At 41.3% G+C, this 19,653-nt stretch overlaps 1 protein-coding gene across 2 annotated transcripts in view; it reads left to right on the top strand.

Moving 5' to 3' along the window:
- The window catches only part of Pbx1 (PBX homeobox 1), a 298,829-nt gene extending 281,288 nt beyond the window's left edge, over positions 1–17,541 (top strand). Inside the window, exon 9 of one of the 2 annotated variants that reach the window (XM_051186201.1) lies at positions 17,203–17,541. In XM_051186201.1, coding sequence (XP_051042158.1) covers positions 17,203–17,223 — 21 coding nt within the window. In that variant the 3' untranslated portion in view covers positions 17,224–17,541. The remainder of the gene's footprint in view (positions 1–17,202) is intronic. The other variant, XM_051186204.1, reaches the window with a different exon arrangement.
- The last annotated feature ends 2,112 nt before the right edge of the window (positions 17,542–19,653 follow it).

Raw genomic sequence — 19,653 nt, 5'->3', positions numbered from 1 at the left:
AAGGTGTCACACAACCTGCCTTTATGATATCGCACAGGGAGAGGCATCCTCTGATAAATCAAAGGCAAAGAGGATGCCAGATGGTGCCATAGTGATTGTATTCTCCAGGTCATCCTTCTCATCTGCAGTCGCTCTGTACTGGGGGGGACTGCCATCTGACAACAGGGCCACCAACCTACAGAGGTGACACTTGTCATGGTTAGAATATTGGTACCACAGATGTGTCTAGCATTTCAAAAGTTGTGCTGACATAGTCCTTTGGAGCATCACAACTGTTATGTGAACCCAACGGGGCAGGTGTCACAATTCCCAGACACAGCGACTATAGCGCAAATTACAGAAGGAAGTGTCCTGCTCCTAGAGGTGTGCGATACATGCATTTGGAGTCTGAGAGTTAGTTTATCTTGCCCTAAAACAGCCCAAAGGCTCATTTCAAGGTTGACTTATAGAATCATGTCTAGTCTTGGGAATTTGAAGCTTCCACTGAGCAAGCAAGGTCAGAAATCGGTTGCTTCCTAATTAATTCATGTGCATGCCAGAGGTCTTGGCATACAAAGGGTGTTTTTCAGATGTTGCTGCTTTTAGTGAAATAGGCAGTGTTAAGTTTTTCCACTTGTTCACTTCTTTAATCTTCGTAACAACTTTAAGTAGGTGCTGTGGTTCTGCTCATTTCAAAGGGAAATACTGAAGCTCAGAAAGGGTCAGCAGCTTTCCCGGAGGGCACAAAGTAAGAAAGCACAGAAGTTTATAGAGTCTGGTGTCAGTATCTGAGCTGCTGACCTCTCCATGGGCCGCAGGCACACTCCTGCTCTCAGCACAAGCTCTGACTCTTATAGCCTGAATCCAAGCACAGCAGCATCGGCAAAGGCATTCTTGCTGGGAGTGAGATTTGGAGCTGAGGAAGGATGAAGGAAAAGAGATGACAGCAGCCATCTTCCTACACAAAAGATCTTGTGGCTTTTCAATAGAGACACTGTCAAAGCCAGTGTATCCCTTTGCACTCTGCAGCTTCAGGACACACACACACACAAGGCACAGAGTTCAATGTGGTGGTCAAATTTGAGAGTCCAAAGTTCTAGCTTGTATAGCAGACATCTGATCATGGCCTTTAAACAGTTGTGTTGTGTTTAAGAAACAAAAACTAAAACTAATAAGCAAAAATCATTATCACCAACTGATGTTTGTATTGGCTGCTATATATATAGTTTGGTGACAGGGACCATTACACTGTGTCTCAGTATAGAAGCTGGATTTGCATGAAACAGACTCCTAGGTAATCTAATTTTGCTATTGTGTCTGTTGGCTATGGATGACAGGAGTCCAAAATCCCTTCCCCCCCCCATGGCCCAACCTGTTACCTATGATCCTCCTTATGATCAGGCACAGAGTCATGGAAGGCATGGGAAGTGTCACCAGACGTCAGAACACTCGGATGACATGGTATAGCAACAGACAGGCTGGTGTGTGCCATGAAGTCATCTCAGGATGACACTTCTCGTCAACATCCTTGCGGAGATTAGAAGATACCTAGATATAGCATTCTAGAAGATCCTGACTTTATGACCCTTGACCTTTCCTTAGTCTCAGAGTCATGAGCTCTGTCACTTACCTGGCTGCAGTCATGATCCTCAGAAAGATTTTGACCATAACCTAGGTGCCCATTCACAGTTTTGACAGATGGACAATTTGCTGATTGTTTTATTATTTGTACCCATACCGTTCCCAGATTATGTAAAATGACCAACAAGTTTGAGGTTCCAGTACGTAACTTTATTTTTGAGAGTATGTGTTCATATTTATGTTTTTTAATTTGTTTTGTTTGGGGTGTGTGTGTGTGTGTGTGTGTGTGTGTGTGTGTGTGTGTGTGTGTGTGTTGAGACAGACTCATCTGTAATCCAGACTGGTCTTAAATTCATGACATTCTTCCTGCCTCAACCTCCCAGGTACTAGGATTATTGCTACGAGCTACCCATGCCCAGCTCTGGGGTTTCTTCTGGGGGGCGGGAGACAGAAGGAACAGTATTTTACTATTTAACCCAGGCTAGCCTTGAACTTGCTGTATAGCTCAGTCTGGCCTCAAACTCCTGTTCCTCTTACCAAGGCCAAACTTTGAATAAAAGGAATTTCAGAGTGAATAAATTATATGGTATCTGACATTCAGAAGTGATGCCAACCTTCCCTTGGTCCATCCATATCCTTTTCAAGCCAGACATAAGTCTACACCATCTAATTTGTAGCATCGGTCTTCTGATATGATGACTAATGACATTGTTTTGCAAGGGAGACAGTCTTGTATTAAGTAAAAACAGGGGCTTCCAAGAAAGCCCAAAGAGTGACTGGATTAAAGGGAAAGAGGAGAACACTAGGAAAAGTCCCTGGTGACACTGGGAAACCTGAGGTGTGGAAGGAGTTTGGTGCCTGGAGATCTGCAGCTTTCACATCTCCATTCTGCTGTGTAGGAACTGAGAAGTCTTGAGAGGGCTATCTACCTTCTCTCTGCTTTCAGAGGCATTTCCCCATCAGTAAAGCAGGGCTAGCATGGGTGCCAGCATTCATGACTTATTGTGTGTAAGGGGCCCAGCCCAGATCTGACATAGCAGGTGTTCCCTTCTCAAGGTCCAATGTTTAGCTCCAAACCCAGGGCAGGCTTTAAACTGGGCTACAGAGAGACAAACTCAGAGGCCGTGCAGGAAAAGAAAGCACCCTATTCAGTGACAGAGCACTTGAAACTGTTGAGAAGAAAAACACACGGTATATGGCGTGAAAATTCATACACAGATGTCCAAAGCCAATGGCCCAGAAGAGATACACCCAGTCTATAAGACTGAATGTCCCATTACGTTGATGGCCTGGAAGCTGTTCCTCTTTGTCTCAACACACCATTCCTATCAGCTACACATTTTGGAAATAGTTGCAAAAAGAATATTTAAAAAACCCCAGAATCAACAGATAAGGAAGGGAAGTGGGGGGAGGGAGAAATAAGTCAGTGACTGCTCACCAACTGCTTCCTATACCCTGTGGATTTCTTGTCAATGATTATTCAATCTCAGGCCTGACCTTTCTATTCTAAATAACACTGCAATATCAGCTCGGCCCAGCCTGCAGCTTTTGCAGGAAATTAACTGTATCTGGTTTTCACAGGAGACCCAAGAAATCCCCTCAGTAACTAAGCCCAGGCTGGCTTACAGACAAAAAGACCCAGCATTATCTTCTTCTCATACATTCCTCCTAATGCCTGTCTAAATATCACGGGGCTCCCAGCTGTTTAATTCTAATAAATACTCATCTATTCTCAAAACAGACAAATGTTAGGTCTCAGGTGGGTCTCGAGCATTTCGTGTGGTAGGAAGAGAAAATGGAGCAAGAGAAAGAATAGAACAGCTTCTAGCCAAATGGAGATTTCCAGACAGGAACAATCCTAGCCTAAGAAAATGGCTAATGGTTCCTGGCAGAGCCAGAGTCCAGGGTGACTTCTAAATGGCCGTGTTAATAGCTAATGTCCACATTGAGATGTCCTTTGTTCCTTTGGTGCAGCCTTAGGTTTCTGGGCAGCCGTAAGTGGCAGCAGTGTAGTGAAAGATAGTGACCCAGTGTGGCATGATTCTTGCTGGGGTGGGGGATGAGAGGGTCTGAAGGGGTGGCAGAAGCAGGCTTCACAGTGGAGTGACAGGCTTCTGTCAGCTTCCCCACTCCCAGTTAGGATCTGAACCTGAGTTCAGATGGTGGCATCAGCCATAAGCTCCTACATGGAGGAAAAGAGGAGAGGAGAGACCTACATTTCCATGACCTCAGGAGCCTGGTTGATTTGCACACACAGTGTCCAAGCAATGGAAGAGGCAGACAGGCCTAGTATTCTGAGGGTGGGGACTGCCTGGATTTGGGTCAGTAATATGAAGAAATCCTTTCTTTTTGGGCTTTTTGGTCCCTCATGAGTCCTAGCTAGCTTTAAATGTACATCATGGCTTGAACTCAAAGAGAGGCCCCTAGAGAAGACCTGGTTCATGCCCAGATACCTGCTCATAAGCTGTGAGCCTATAAGTCCAAGTCCAGGTAACACCCAGCTGGACAACATATTACTTCCTTCACCCAGGGAGGCAAGTGCAGCTTTCTATTCAGATCGCCTGGTCCCTCTAAGGACTACCTACAACATTCTGACTCAGGGGACTGTAGAGAGCAGGCTGTCACACATTTAAAGCAGCTGTAGATTTCAGTTGTGTCAAACTCCATTTTCTCATCTAAGTCAGTGGTTCTCTACATATGGTTGAGTCTGACTGACTGGTGAAAGTTCTCCTGGCCATGAGGGCTGCTGACAGTTTGAAGGTCTGTTCCTGTGTCTTTGGCATAATGTAAGGATGCCATACCAGGTACAGCTTGAGAATTTGAGTTTGATTGTAGACAGTAATATCCACTCATCAAAACTCTACCTGAATCCCAGGGTCAGGCTGTCACCTAACAGTCTCCTGGTGTCTCCATGGGCGCTCTGCTCATGGAGAATATACTATTCTCTGAACAGCTGCATCCACTGTGTACTTCTCTTTTTAGGCACAAACTCTTTACCCCTTGGTTGAACATTCTGGAACAAACTGGATGTGATGGCATGTACATGTAATTTACCCAGCAAATGGGAAGGAGAGACAGACAGATCTCAGATTTCTGGGAGTTCAAGAGTGGTTTGGTACATATAACAAATTTCAGGACAACCAGGGCTACATAGTGAGACTGTGTCTCAAAACGCCAGGCCAAAAGTAGAAAAAAGAAAAGAAAAAAGTAATATTCCAGGATAGTTGACAGTAGTGTTCCATGGAGCCATTACACCATGGAAAACCCTAAAAGCCATCACTCCAAGTATATTGTTTAAAAACCCAAGGGACCTATCTCTCTCTTTCTGCTCTGATTGTGAGAGACACTGGATGAATCCACAGGCCAGGAAAAAGGCAGGCTACCTTCCTGAATTTGGTTCTATCTGATTTTAACTGTTTTATTTAAAAGACCAAATAATAGGTTATGATTCCCTATTTGGTAAGGCTCACATGCATCAAAACCCACAGTGAAAGTCAGTCATGGTTTGGCTCCACCCCATTCAGCAAAAAGTGTTGACCTCCTCAGGCAAGACTAAATCTAAAACTAAAATCTGATCTAAAACTAGAAACATCCTGCTAAGTAAGGTAATCCAGAAAAATAACAACTAAAAGGGTAAACAGTTGGTGCCTAATAAAATATGTACACAGTAGATGCAGTGGTTCAGAGAATAGCATATTCTCTGAGAGCAGAGCACCTGAGGAGACATCTGGAGAAAGTGAGGTGACAGCCGAGCCCTGGAAGTCAGGTAGGTTTTGATGAGTGGATATTACTGCCTCCGATTTATTGGCCCAATAAACAGGCAGAACATGGAGGGTAAATAAATGTAAAGCAGCTTGGCAGTTTAATGTGGGTGTGCACACAGGCACAAGCAGCTGGTGATGTGGATTTTTATGAACTAAGTGCAGGACTTTTCCTGCAGCTTCCACGGAATCTCATTTTAGGACATTTTAGTACATACACCTACCCAATCATAGGCAGGTGGTATAGGGTCTTAGAGGGGTCAGGACCGGAGGTGAACAGTTCCCAGAACTTTGGTAGAGGCTTCCAGGATGTCTAGCGCTCTGTTGTCGCATCCCCTCGGAGTCCTGGTGACTCTGGAATATTGTACCTCCAGAGGACAGGGAAAACTGCCCAAGTGCTTTGACTACTGTCTCTCAAAGTCCCCAGCCCCCAAGTTGAAGTGACGTTCTTCCATGAGGAAGAAGAGTACTGTCTCCCTGAGTGTCATTCAAATGTACAACAGTATCACAGCAGATAAGGGACTTGGTATATATTTGCTTAACAGGATGCATCAGATTCAAGATTTCCCTTTACAAGGCCAGAGACAATATCTCCTATTCAGCTCCACCTTCCCACCCTCTGCCCCAGCAGCAAATAGTTTTTAAGACATGTTGAAGAAAGAATGGTTCAACTCAATTCATCTTCATCTTTTTGGAGAGGGATGTGTTAGGTAGAATGTGGGGTTCTGTGTAGGGTCAGAAGAGGACTATGAACCTTCTCCCCTCTACTTACTGCACGTGACTTCTACAGCAGGAAGATGAGTCTTGTGCTAGGAGACAACATAGTCACCATATAGCACCCTTTGCAATTCTGCAGCCTCTACCTGGGCCTTCCCAGTGATGGGAAATTCACTGTCCCTAGCTTGGGGGACAGTGTTAATGGCTGAAGGAATGTTCTTTGTATAGTGAACAGCAATCTTCTTTTCTGGAACTCACACCCATCATTTTCACCTGAGCAGTTTGAAGCAGAGAAGGAGTTAGACATTTGCTGCAAGAGATTTTATCTATTGTGCACATACTGCTTCTCAAATGTTTGTGAATACAGGTCCAGAATCTTCATGGGCTTCTTTTGCTCTGATGGGGTTTGCATCTCTTTCCTGACCCTAACTCTGTTTACCACCATCCTTGATAACATTTGAGGCCCTGGGAATGGCCAAAGACATGGATACTATTTATTTCTTTGTTCCAGGCAGTGCACAGGTTTTATGTCGCCTAAAGTAGTCTTTGCTTCTTGTCGGACTTCTCACACCATTGACCCTTAATTAGCAAAGAGTTGGTGATGCGCCCAAACCGTTGCTCAGGTGTGTGCTTGATAATATCCATCTTCCCACCGGGCATTTCTGCCACTTGCTGTTTAGATCTAATTGCACTGCTTTTACATTTATCCTTGTTAAATGCCACCCTATTAGATTTGCTCCTTGAGTCTAGCCTAGTGAGGCCCTTTTGGATCCTTGCTTTGGCATCCCACATATTAGCTCATTACTCTCAGACAATGTGTTTAATGTGTAATAAAGAGCTACCATTTCCAGATGTTTCTCTGAACAAATGCTACACAACATAATGGCCAATTTCAGTTCTTTAAAGTGTGTGCTATGACACTGGGTTTGTTTTATTATTTATTTTCTTTCAAGTCATTGAAACAAAGTCTTTCTATGCAGCCCAGGATGGCCTGGAAGACTCTATGGAGATCAGGCTGGCCTTGGACTTCAGGACACCCTTTTGCTTTAGTGCCCTGAATATTGGCATTACAGGAATATACCATCATTCTCTGTTGACACCCATTTTATGTGAATGAAATACAAGAAAACCCCCAGAAATCATAGAAGAGTCAGGCTATAAACCCAGAGTCTTATGCTGAAGGTGGTGTGCAATACCACCCTACTAGGCTGCTGTCCACACAGCCATCTTTTAGATAGGACAAGCCAGAAACAGTGGATCGTGGAAAACACTGTGGACTAGTTCAGCCTGGGCTCAGACCTTTTCCCCATTATTCTCATGTTATCTTTCTTTTTATCCACTTTTATCCCAAGCAACAACAAAAGGAATTTTGTTCACTATTTTTGAAGAAATCGTATCAGAAATTCTCTGTTGGTCTAATCTCTTCCTTCTGAGGAGTAAGGAACAAAAATAGGATGAGTCTTGTTTGGGCTAATTCATGCTGACCTCTATAAATCATAAATATTCTACTTCATGCTTTGAAGTCATTATTGAAGTTGAACCTAGATTCTTACCTAAGATGACTTCTAAACCTTGTCAGTTTGTCATTTTATGGGGTGTGATGCACATTCGGTTAATCAGCCTCTAAATGCAACAGAAGAAAGTCTGAGATATTCTCATTATTGTTCTCTTAAACATGTCACATATTCCCCTAAACACACTAATTAACTATAGTTAAGACTTCTAAGACTTCACACAAATGTTGATGAAGGACGCTTTAAATTTTCAGCCAGTTTGAACGTGTCTCTCAGAGCCAGTCACCAAACAACCTTGTGCATGACCCTGTCCATGATTAGTTTTTATTCTTGCTGGCTTTTACTTCTAAAATTACTAGTTATATTTCTTAATAATTAATTTCTTACAGGTATCTTTGACCAGAGACCACTATGGGATAAAGGAAAATAAGAAAAAGTGTAATAAAAGGAGAGGCCAGATTTCTTCTAGAGATGGTCTGGAAATACTAGTTAAAAAGAAAGTTGTGGGGAGATAGAGGTAGGACAGGAAAGGGCTCATGTCTTTTGTCACTATTCTTTGAAAATAAAAGAAGAAAAAGAAAAGAAAGACAGGGCAAGAAAAGAAAAGGCCTTCATAGGAGACAAACATTGCCACAACAAGGGGCTGGCATTCCCTAGGCTTCGGAGCATTGGGTGGTTTACCTAAGTATTCCTTTGCCCACATTTGGTATAACTGGGTAGGTAAACAGTGAGGACCATTAGGTTTAGGAGTTAGACTCTTTCTGAACATAATAGTGTTTCCACTATCCATCACCATGGCCTCTCCTCCCTATTTCTCTTTTCTGACACCCCTATGTGACTGTTGTTTTTATGTGTGCTTAGGTGTTAGTTTATTTATGCTGTATCATTCATTTACTTATTATGTAACATATTATTTAATTCTGGATATGAATGTTTTCTATTATTGCACAATTTTGCCACATCAGTCCATGCTCATAACATTTTAACAGGGGTGAAATCAATGCAGACCATTGTGGGTATGAAATGAGGCTATCAGATTCTCAATGAGCTTTCCCCTCAGAGCCTTTCTCCATGAGCTTGTGACCTAGTTGCATAAAGGAGGAGGATGTTGGGCATCAATATTCACCACTTTCTATGTCTTGGCATCCTCAAGCTCCTGTTTTCATGTGTTACCTTCTGTGATGGACTGTTCCCTTGAACTACATGACAAAATAAATCCTCTACCTCCCCCCTTAAATTGCTTCTTCTTAAGGGCATTTTATCAGGGTGTTTATAAAACCATTTTGTATGGAGACTAAAGACCCATAATTGTTGTGAATATAGATTCATATAGATTCACAGATATAGAATGGAGGAAGGGAAAGATCTTTGAAAGCATCAAAGCCTCCTCCCATCGGCTGTTGATGGACAACAATCTACAGAGAGACTCGCCTAGACTTCAGTATGGGGTTGGGGAAGCCAGTGGCTAGGGAAGCAAGCTGGATCTGAGATTAAATCAAGACTGGAAAAGTGTACAAGAATTTTATACCTATGAAGAAAAATGATGAGAGAAGCTGGAGTGGGCAAAGAACTTGTCACATAGAAACAGGGGCCCAAGAAAGTCTCTGCCAATCCCATACAGAGCTCTGCAGGCAGAAAGTCACTGCCCAGCACTGCATGCTCTGTCACTGCCTGAGGTAGTCCTCAAAAGAGCTAACTGGCACTTGCCAGCCACCCATAAGACTCTAAGTCTATATCAGGCTGGCTTTAAACTCTTGACATCCCTGCTTCGGCTTCCTGCATCCTGCAATAAAGATGAGAATCACTTTGCCCAGTTATACACGCTTCCAGAAGTGGGACATGAAGAATGCATGCATGGTTTCCATGTCTTCTACACAATAAGAACTCAATTTTATGTAAGTTCTAGATACTTCTTAATAATAATGATGTTTCTTTTTCTCCATTGTAAAGTAAAAGTATTGTTTTTAACACAGTACAAATACCCAAAATGGAGAAACACAAGCACACACACTCATATAAAAAAATATAAGTGTGTGTGTGTGTGTGTGTGTGTGTGTGTGTGTGTGTGTATCTCAAATGGTTTTTCATTAAAACATTTTACAGCAGGCATTTGGGCAGCAATTGAAAATGGCCTGAGGTGTCTCCAGAGCCGAGGTCAGTGAACTCAAAACAACCTCTTGAATTTTCCATTAGTGCATAGTTAGATGAAGTAATAAATAAATTATTATTAAGCACTTTGCAAATAGAGTGTTATGTAAATGCTAAATAATCATAATAATACAGTAGTATGCTGATCTTGATAAACGGGTCGACTTTTATGTCATTTAAAATGGATGGCGCAGCAATGTCTGTGAAGATGAATGAGATCCATGCTCATGGAGCTCGATAACACACAGACTCTTCTGCTGGGAGGCTCGGGCCTCTTCCGGAGTGGCTGTCTTCTCTTCCCCTGGTCTCTGTGGGACAATTAGCAGTGGAGAGGGATTCTGGCCCAGCTTTAAGGGGTTGTAAAAGGCTCCTATGCAGAGATATTGAAAGGAGACCTAGGTGAGTGCGCAGGGATTTGCATTTCTGAGAAGTCAGGGCTAATCTATACCAGGCTGGGGGTAGGGAATTAACATTTATTGAGCGCCTCCCATGACCCAGACACTGTGCTCACTCAGTGCTCTGTGTTTATTATCTCATTCATCCTCCAGGCCAGCACATTAAGGTAATAGAGGAATGGAATAAAGCGGAAAGCATTGCCATTTTCTTTAGAAAGGCAGAGACTGACCCAGTGCAAGAGCTGCTGTTTGCATTTTGCTCTCCTAGGTAGGATATGAAGAGAGCGAAAGTCCCCAGGAATTAGTAGAAGCCAGAACCAGTGATCTGTCCTTGTCCCCAGATGCTGGTACCTTTCAGAAATAACATCTGTGTGATCAGTGACATCCCACAGCCCGATATACCCTGATTCACCTTCCATAGCTCTTAAAAACGTTCAGCAGATGTTGATATATACATAGACATGAGCACAACATTTCATCAGTAGACTATATGCATTACTTCAGTGCTTACAACAGTCCTTGATTCACATTGTTTTGCTTCTTAGACAAAAACAGAGCTTTGTGACATACTTTGCCATATTCTCCCCTAGCCCTAACCCTAATCCTAAAGTCCATAAATGCTAAGACTTTTACCTGTGTGACTATCTTCTTCTACTACTGGTTGGCCCTGAGATCTAAGTATCTGGGGGGTTTGTTTTTCCTTCACTCACCACTGGGTTATACTAATGCTTAATTACACTTTGTTTAACCTGTAAAATTTTAAAGGTATGAATATACTTTTAAAATTATATTTGTGAGCAGGGCAGTAGTGGTGCACGCCTGTAATCCCAGCACTCGGGAGGCAGAGGCAGGCAGATCTCTGTGAGTTCGAGGACAGCCTGGTTTACAGAGCTAGTTCCAGGACAGGTTCCAAAGGCATACAGAGAAACCCTGTCTCAAAAACAAACGAAAGGAAGGAAGGAAGGAAGGAAGGAAGGAAGGAAGGAAGGAAGGAAGGAAAGAAGGAAGGAAGAAGTTGCCTGTGTGAGCCAAGTGGTAGTGGCACACATCTGTAATCCCAGCACTTGGGAGGCAGAGGCCAACCTGGTCTACAGAGTGAGTTCCAGGACAGCCAGAGCTGTTACACAGAGGAACCTGCCTCAAAAAGGTTTGCTACCACCTTTGCTGGCATAAGCAACTCATGAACCTACATATTTCAAGAGTACAGTTTAAGTTTTAACATTGATATACAACTGTCACCACAACAAAAAAACTGAACCTGTTCATAACCACCAAACTTTCCTTCCTTTGCAATATAGTCTTTCAACCTTGTCTGCTTTCCCTAGGCAACCATTACCTGTTTTTTGTTTGTTTGTTTTTGTTCTTTGTTTTGTTTTGTTTTGTTTTTTTTGTCACCACATCTAGCTTGCATTTTCTAGAGTTTTGTTTACATGGAATCTCACAGCATGCAATCCTTTTTGTCTGGCTCCTTTCACTCAGTGTAATTGCTTTGAGATTCCTATGAGTATTTTTCTTTACAAAGATAAGGACTTTGAATGGTTAGTATATGTCTTCCATCATGTTTACATTGGACCTAATCCAAACTCCAAATTCAACTTCTATCATTTATGATCTGTATACTAAGGAAAAAGTTTCTTAACCTGTCAGAGGCTTGGGTTTTTTGTCTGTTTGATTTTCATTTATGAATTGGGTAAACTGCATAGCATACAACCTATACATGAATGGCATCTGTAAAATAAAAATTGAGATAGAGTAAGAAAGCCCTTCTACATCTTTGTATTTAGCAAAGTACTTGATATTCACTAAAGATTTAGAATTTGATGGAACAAAGGGAGTGATATGTTAATTCAGTTCAGAAAACTAACACGGGCAGGATATCTCTGACTTTGAGAAATTTCTTTTAGGTTGGAGAGATAGGGGATGAAAGATATAAATAAAGTCACTTCAGTGTTAAGAATAACCTGGGTTCAAAAGACATTTGGAAGGCAGAATCAATAGACTAGGTGGCTGCCTACAAGCAGGCATGAGGGGGAGGCAGGTTGGGTTAGGCTATTTACAAAAGCAGAATTAAGACAAACAGATTTCTGTCAACAAGTAGTAGGGACAGTTCTTGGAGTCTTGGCTTAGGCTGTAATAGAAGTTCCATATGGAAACCTCCAACAGCCAATTGCATTTCTGCACAACTGATCTAGGGAGAAGTTTGGAGTCAAAGACAAAAGACTTGAGACTTTTCAACACATTGTTAAACATAACCACACAGCAGAATCAGAAGGCACTGAAATATTCTCACATGGACCAGTGCTATTGGAAAGGTTTCCAAACCTAATTCCAATCATATATGGTTTAGCCCAGGTGATTAAGTGCATGTTCATCTGTGTGCTATTGGAATGCAATTCCAAAAAGGAGAAAGGGGAAAGCACTTCAGAGAAAACTCAAAAGACTACTGGTATGGTCTTTTATCTAGGAAGAACATGGTTGTGGAATTGTAGACAGAGGCCCAGTGTGACAAAAATAAAAAATAAAAATAAATTTAAAAATAACATAAGTCTTACATAATTACTGTGTCTTTTTTCCTATTTTTCTTTCAATGAAAACAGATTTTTTTATACAATAATTCTGATCATGTTTTCCACTCCCTTAACTCCTTCAAGACTCTCCCTCTCCCCTCCCATCCAAGTCCACACCATTCCTGTCACTCTTAGAAAACAGTCATCTAAAGAATAATAATAAAGATAAAACAAAACAAAACAAAAGAGTACAAAGCAAATAAGAGAAAAAGATCCAAAGAAAAAGCATGAGAAACACATATACACAGAGAGACACTGACATTCACACACACACAGGAATCCCTTAAAAACAGAACATTAGAAGCCATTATACATATGCAAAGGACCTGTAAGGGTTAAAAAACATCCCTTACAAAACATTGTAAGACAAAGGGCTTCTAAAGATATCATTGGGTTCATTTTGTGTTGGTCATCTATTGCTAGGAGTGTAAGAACCCAAGGGAATAGGGGACACCAAGGAAACATTGCCCTCTAAACACAGCAGGACCAATGCACATATGAACTCCCAGAACTTTGGCAGCATGCACAGGAACTACATGGCTCTGCTGAAGATGGGGTCCTAGGAGACATGGATAATGCCCCACCCCTAAGCCAGAAGCTATCTCCAATTGGTGAACACTCGAAAATGGAAAATTAATTCTGTCCAATGGAGTCTCACTTGGGATCCAAAACAATTGGGTTTTCTGGTATTAATTTTTTTCTTTTGCAAGGATGGAGAGGATTGTGAATTTGTCTTATGATACTTAGTTGTATATTGATTTCCCCATTCCTGAAACTGTCCCTCCACATGCCTCTGGATCCCCTTTTCTATATCCTTAAGTCACTAAATATATGCTAAGTACCTTCTGTGTACACAAATCACACTGGGACCAAGAGACACAGTGAGTAATGGTGTTTAGTTCCTACCAAGGAGAACCAGAGAATGACTTTCAAGATATTTAGCTCATTTTCAAAGCACCCTCCATTGGTGTTTGTCTGTCTGTCTGTCTGACTGACTGTCTGTGAATCCATCTATACTGCACTGATGTGCTGGAAGTGACCAATGGTTACCTGATACATCAGGTGGGTGACAACAGAATTGGAATGCAAGAGGGAAGGTCCATGTGTGGCTGAGATCCAGGCAAGCATCCTGTCTGGTAAGGGGAGTATTTTTGTCCCAGCACCCTCATCCCGGGCACTTTGCCTTTGCAATTTCCTGGTTGTCTATTTTATCTCTTTCAGCTGACACATTTGACAGGTCCTTGGGGGAGTCCTGACTTTAGAATAACTTGCCTTTGGTCGAGCACTGTGTCCCCCAGGTATAAGAGGGGCTTTGGGAGAGCTGTCCTCATTCACATACCCCTCCCAAGCCCCACTGTTCATCTGGACAGAAATATGCTTATCTGTTTTGCATTTGCCAAGGAGCACTATCAAAACCAAATTAGCCCAAACTGGCCACCATTCAGGTCAGCTAATTAAATTAGCTATTGTTGCATTACTGATAAGGACAGTTTGGAAATGGAAAAGAGCTTCTTGTCCCAGCAGCCATAAAAAGAAAGCCAAGAAAATGTGTTAATGGGATCACAGTGAAAAGAAACCCCTCAGACAAGCAGCAGTACCTGGGGGGCTTTAGTGGACTGTTCTATGAGCCATCTGCTCCAAGATCATAGCTCACAGCCTTCCCTGGCTCTGGGCCTTAGGAATACTGCTGCTTTCTGGCTTTCTGGTCCCCAGCTGTAGCCAGGGCAACTGTCTCCTTCTCTTCCCACCATGATCCCAATCCTTCTGAAGGTATGGAAGGAAATGGAGACTGGAACATTCTCTAATGTGCTAAAGTATAGCCTCCCTATAATATGAAAGTCAGTTGATTGGAAGATCCTAAAGGAAAACATATGAAGAGAAAGGGAAGAGGGAGACGGGCTAGGTGAGGTGTGGTGTGTCTATGTGTGTGTATGTGTGTGGAAGAAACCACTAGATGCCCACTGAACATCGACACCATTACTTAGTAATAGCCTTTACACTATTGAGTTCTGTGTTTGTGAGGCTTCAGAGTAAGTTGTCTGTTGTCTTCTAAGTAAGCTGGATATATAGCCTTACTCTAGGTCAAGGAATCTGTGCCCTAGGCCTCTGGGCTTGAGTACAGAGATGCAACAATAGACAGCATAAGGGAATTCATTCTCTCTGATGTAGTTAGCACACCAGTGACACTGCTGCCTGTACCATGACCCTTCTGCCAGCAGAACCCCCACAACAACCTATTCTAGTTCCATCTCTTTTTTCAACACCGGTTATCCAGGCTTCCAAAGTCTGTCAGCTAACTGCCCATGGTACATTCTCTTGAGCTTAAATTAATCAGCCTTGTACATCCCCTAAGGACTTCAAAAGCTTGAAGTTCAACTCACTTCTTTGACAAGATGAAGTTATAGCCCTGGAAATATTAAGTGATTTCTAAAAACCACACAGAAAATAATCAGCAAATCTGGAGTTTCATAGCATCACCAAGTTCACATAACAGTGCTACCCGGGCATGACATGCACCTGTTATCCCTCCAAGAAAGTGAAGACAACTCAGGAATGCACCTGATAATCCACAAGGAGGGCTAGCAACACTTTCGTTCATGCCCTCCATTCTCATGGCTCCTTTTTCTACTGACTTTAGAGACCCCATTTCAGGCTTTCAAGTCATAGGAAAATATTCTACCATGAGATAACAAGTGAGTTGTAAGCTTCTATAAAAATATTATTCATGTGTCACTTCATCCATGTGTCTTTAACTATTGAGTATGAAAACTCTATTTCAAGTGTATTCCAAGTCCCCCATAACATAGGCTATAATACTCTCTAATAAACAAATATGCTGTATAGTACAATAAAAGGCAGCAGTAATACTGAGAACAGGCATGCTTATATTGTAGGGTAATGTGTGATTCTAATAAGAGATCTGTAATGTGTGCTTTACTGTGAACTTTAACTTTGAAAGCCCCTTCTCGAAGCCTCAGTCTCCTCATGTATAAAGAAGTCAGTTGTCTATCCATTAAGCTCTAGCATCCTAAGACAAAAATGGCATTAATGGCTAAATAAGGATTTCCAAAGGTGGATGAATTGGGATATTTACTAGGACATTTGATTCTTAAAAACTTCCACCTCTATACAAGTAAAAAGAACAAAGTTACTGGAGAAGCTGTACTAAGGAAACATAACCTAAATCTCTGGTTCTGTTTCTGCATTCATTATGAGTACTAGGCAAAGTTGAGCGTCCATCTTCAAGTGTAAGGGTGATAACACCATGCATGAGACCCAATGTCTCCTATCAGTATAACATTGACATAACATCATTAGTGCCTCCACCTCAGAAGAAATCTGTCTTTCCCCAGTCAACTTAATTAATTGTCAAATTGGGAATTTGGTGGAAAGAAATTGCATAACTCTAGGAAAATGCATACCTACAGAGTCTCCAGTAACGTCACATAATTATTGCTTTATATCTACTGATATAAATACTATATAGCCATAGCACAAGAGAGGGAAATGTCAATATAATCCTACCATCCCAATGGTGCTCACTATCTATAGTTTTCCTGATAGTTGTTCATATATACACAATTAATAGTTTAGTAGCTTGACTTATTTTTTAAAAAATACATAAAAGTAGTTTAGGCTAAACTTGACCAGCACTTGCATTCAGGTGATTCTCTTCCAAACTGTGCTGAAAATTCTTCATTTTCTCTTGATCCTCAGCTACAAGACAAGAGGCCTAACATCCCCCTGGTCCTTCATGGTCTTCTCACCTATGTAGAGACAAGCATTCATTCTTAGATACATTATTGACTCTTGGGGAAGTTAGTATGTATGTTTGCATTTTATGTTTTTGCATTAGTCCAGGGTTCTATGCATGCATCCCAAGAGAAAATAAGATGCTTGTGTGGTCTTCCTTGTCATGCCTTCATTGATATCTGAGAGGATAAGGGAAAAAAGCCTGTCATCCATTCTTCATTTTCAGTGATGGAGGCAGAAAACAAGATTCAGGGGCATGATTTTGGACTTACGACTATGTAGATAGTGTCCTGAACTTAAAAATAATAAACTGTGTAATCTGGAACAAGTTAATGTCTTGAGGATCCATTTGCAACTTCATCTGTAAGACATGGACTAAAATAATAATTGCATAGAATTGTCATGAGGATTAAGCAAGTTAATGTAGGAGATGCTGTAAAATAAATTACTTTTTTTTTTTCTTAAAAAATGACATTCTAAACAAGTCACTCCATTGAACTCCTGCTAATATTTACAGTAGATTTTTTTTTCTACATTACATGAATGAAAAACTAACTTCAATTTTTGGCGACTGATGAGCCATCTCTGGAGTCATCGAAGTCCAGGCCTTTCTCTTCTCTTCCTATTTTCAGCTGGTTAGCTGCTCACTGAGATCTTGCCAGAGGGTGGGGAAAAGAAATAAAAATGGAAATTGGTCAATTTGACTCTTTGATAGCAGTCCTGATGAATTATTTGGGTGGGAAATGTTCAAATTGTGAACTAAACTGGAGTTTTGTCTTCTTCCCAGGATATGTCAAGAACCTACTGATGCTCCTGGTGACAGCTGTCTCTCTTCTCTTTACTGGAAAAAAAAAGTCTTCCTCTACCTGAACAGTGGCCCATCTTCCAGAATAATATATATTGACTTTGAAAAAAGTAAGAGGGTATCTGCTGGCCACTCACATCAGAAGAAACAAGCCTGGTGAGCAGGGGGCTAGCAGATGCTGCAACTAGATGATGGGTGCATCAACAAGAGTCCCAAAGCAATAATCACTATTCTTTCTCTTCTCCACTAATCCAGCAATCAAATCATCACTCTTTAGCATTTACTGTATACCACCATATAATATAAAATGTGGTGAGTAGCTAGATATATTAACCCCTCAACTCTCAAAAAAATTAATACATTTAAAAAGTAAGAGTTTTGCATGTGACAAGACAACTAATCATGTAGAGGAGAAAACATGGTTGCAAGTATAGCATCTCCTACATGCCAGTCACCATGGGAGGTGTCACACATGTATTATTTTGTCTAATCCCTACCACATCTCCAAGAGGCATTCCTATCCTCTAATGGATGATGCTATTGAGAGTCAAAGATATTTAGTAATTTGCACAAGGCCACATAAATAGAAAAGCATAGAGCCTATTTTCAGGTTTAGATGTATCTACTCTGTAGTCTATGCTTTGTCACTAACCCACACCTGCCGGTGAGAGAAGTCAGAGTTCAAACACATTATTTAGTACAGCTAAGCTAAAATAGAACTCTTAAATATCTATCAGCATAAAGTTTTACCTAGCCCATTGATGGATTTGGAAACTCGTTTAAGCCAGAAGATAAATGTCTAGATTCTGCAGGCAGAGATGATGAATAGAAGTGACCATGTGCCAGTCACAGCTCAACCATTTTCCATCTGAGCAAGTTGCTTCCCTCATCTAGGATCTTGTGTCATCATTGGTAATATAAAGCATTTCTACATTGTCTAATGTCATGCTGTGTCATTAGACAGCTCAATAACAAGGTCTAAAGTGAAACAGACCTGAGTTTTAATCCTGGCTCCATCCTCAAGCAGTGGGCTGTTGGGCATGTCGTGTATATAACAGAGAGAATAATACTACCTCAGGGTCTCTGCCCTTGTTGTTCATTCTTCTTGGGACATTTCCCATTCATCCATAAGATCACCCTTATACCTCTTTCAGGTCTTATCCAAGTTGCCCATTAGGTAGGCCTCCCTGGAACACAGTCTCTAAACTTGCAAACCACATTTGCCATTTTCTGTTTTCTTTCCTCAGGCTATTGTTTTAATTAACACTCAACACCTAACATTCTATACAGAGCACTTGATTATCTTATTTATTGCCTGTTTCCACCTTCTCACCTCTAGAATGTAAGCTCTATATGGGCAGGGGTTTTTGATTTATTTTGTTTGTATTCTTTACTTCTGTGTCCCCAGTTTCTAGAATGACTTAGGTACTTAATAAATATTTCTGGCATAAATGAATGCTTGTCATGCAGATAATTTGAGTCAAATGCTTTGCATGGGACCTGTCATGGGGTAAACACTTGTGTCATCTATGTGAATGGCTGGTGGTTATTGTTTTTATTATTCTACCCAATCTCCATGGAGCACTTGTGTTCTCTTTCCCTTCCAGATAACCTAAGATTAATTAGCATTCTGACTTCCTTAGTGAATTTGAAGGCCTATTTCTGAGATTATCCAAAAACAAGAGGGAATAGTCTTTGTGAGAAAAATAAGAAAGACTTGCATGGAAGTTACCTTCTCTTCTTTTATATAAAATATGCCACATGAGTGGAAATTCCAGGAAACATATTTCTGGTGCATAAGAAAGAATTTTCACAAAGTTGAATGTTTAATGATGGAGTAAGTTATTTCTAGAAATAGGAAGCTGCTCATGCCTGGAGGTCTCCTGGAAGCTGGGAAACTATCTCACAGGCCTAGATATAATTATTTTAGTGAGTGACATGGTTGGAGTTCAGCCAAGGGGAAGCACTCTCTTTGAGGTCTGTGGAGATGGCCAGTAAAACATGGCATCTCTGGGGAATGAGACAAATGGGTAGCCAATAAAAGTATTGCTCAATGTACAAAATTAAACAAATCAAGGATATTGATGATCTAAAGGCCGAGTCGGTCATTGCAATGAAAAACCAAAATACATTACTCAGCTTCTAGACCCTAACCATAAAGGTGCCTGATGGAAAAGCCCTTCCAATGTTAAAGAATATAAACCTGGAAATAATTGTCCCATTATTGCTCAAAAAAGTTTTGGCAATTTACTACTGGGGGAAAAAAGATGGCCTGTATATTTGGAGGACTATCAGTGACAAGTCTAAAGTTGACACTGATGTATGGACCCAGAGAGTTAGTTCTCACAGTCTTGTTCTTAGGGAAATGTTCTTACAGTGTCTGTTGTTGCTGTGCATTTGTTCATGGTGAATCTTCAAGGTTCATAGATGCAC

Source organism: Phodopus roborovskii, unplaced genomic scaffold (genome assembly GCF_943737965.1).
Source record: "Phodopus roborovskii unplaced genomic scaffold, PHOROB, whole genome shotgun sequence".
In the NCBI taxonomy this organism is placed as follows: Eukaryota; Metazoa; Chordata; class Mammalia; order Rodentia; family Cricetidae; genus Phodopus; species Phodopus roborovskii.
This window is presented reverse-complemented; position numbering and strand designations above follow the sequence as displayed.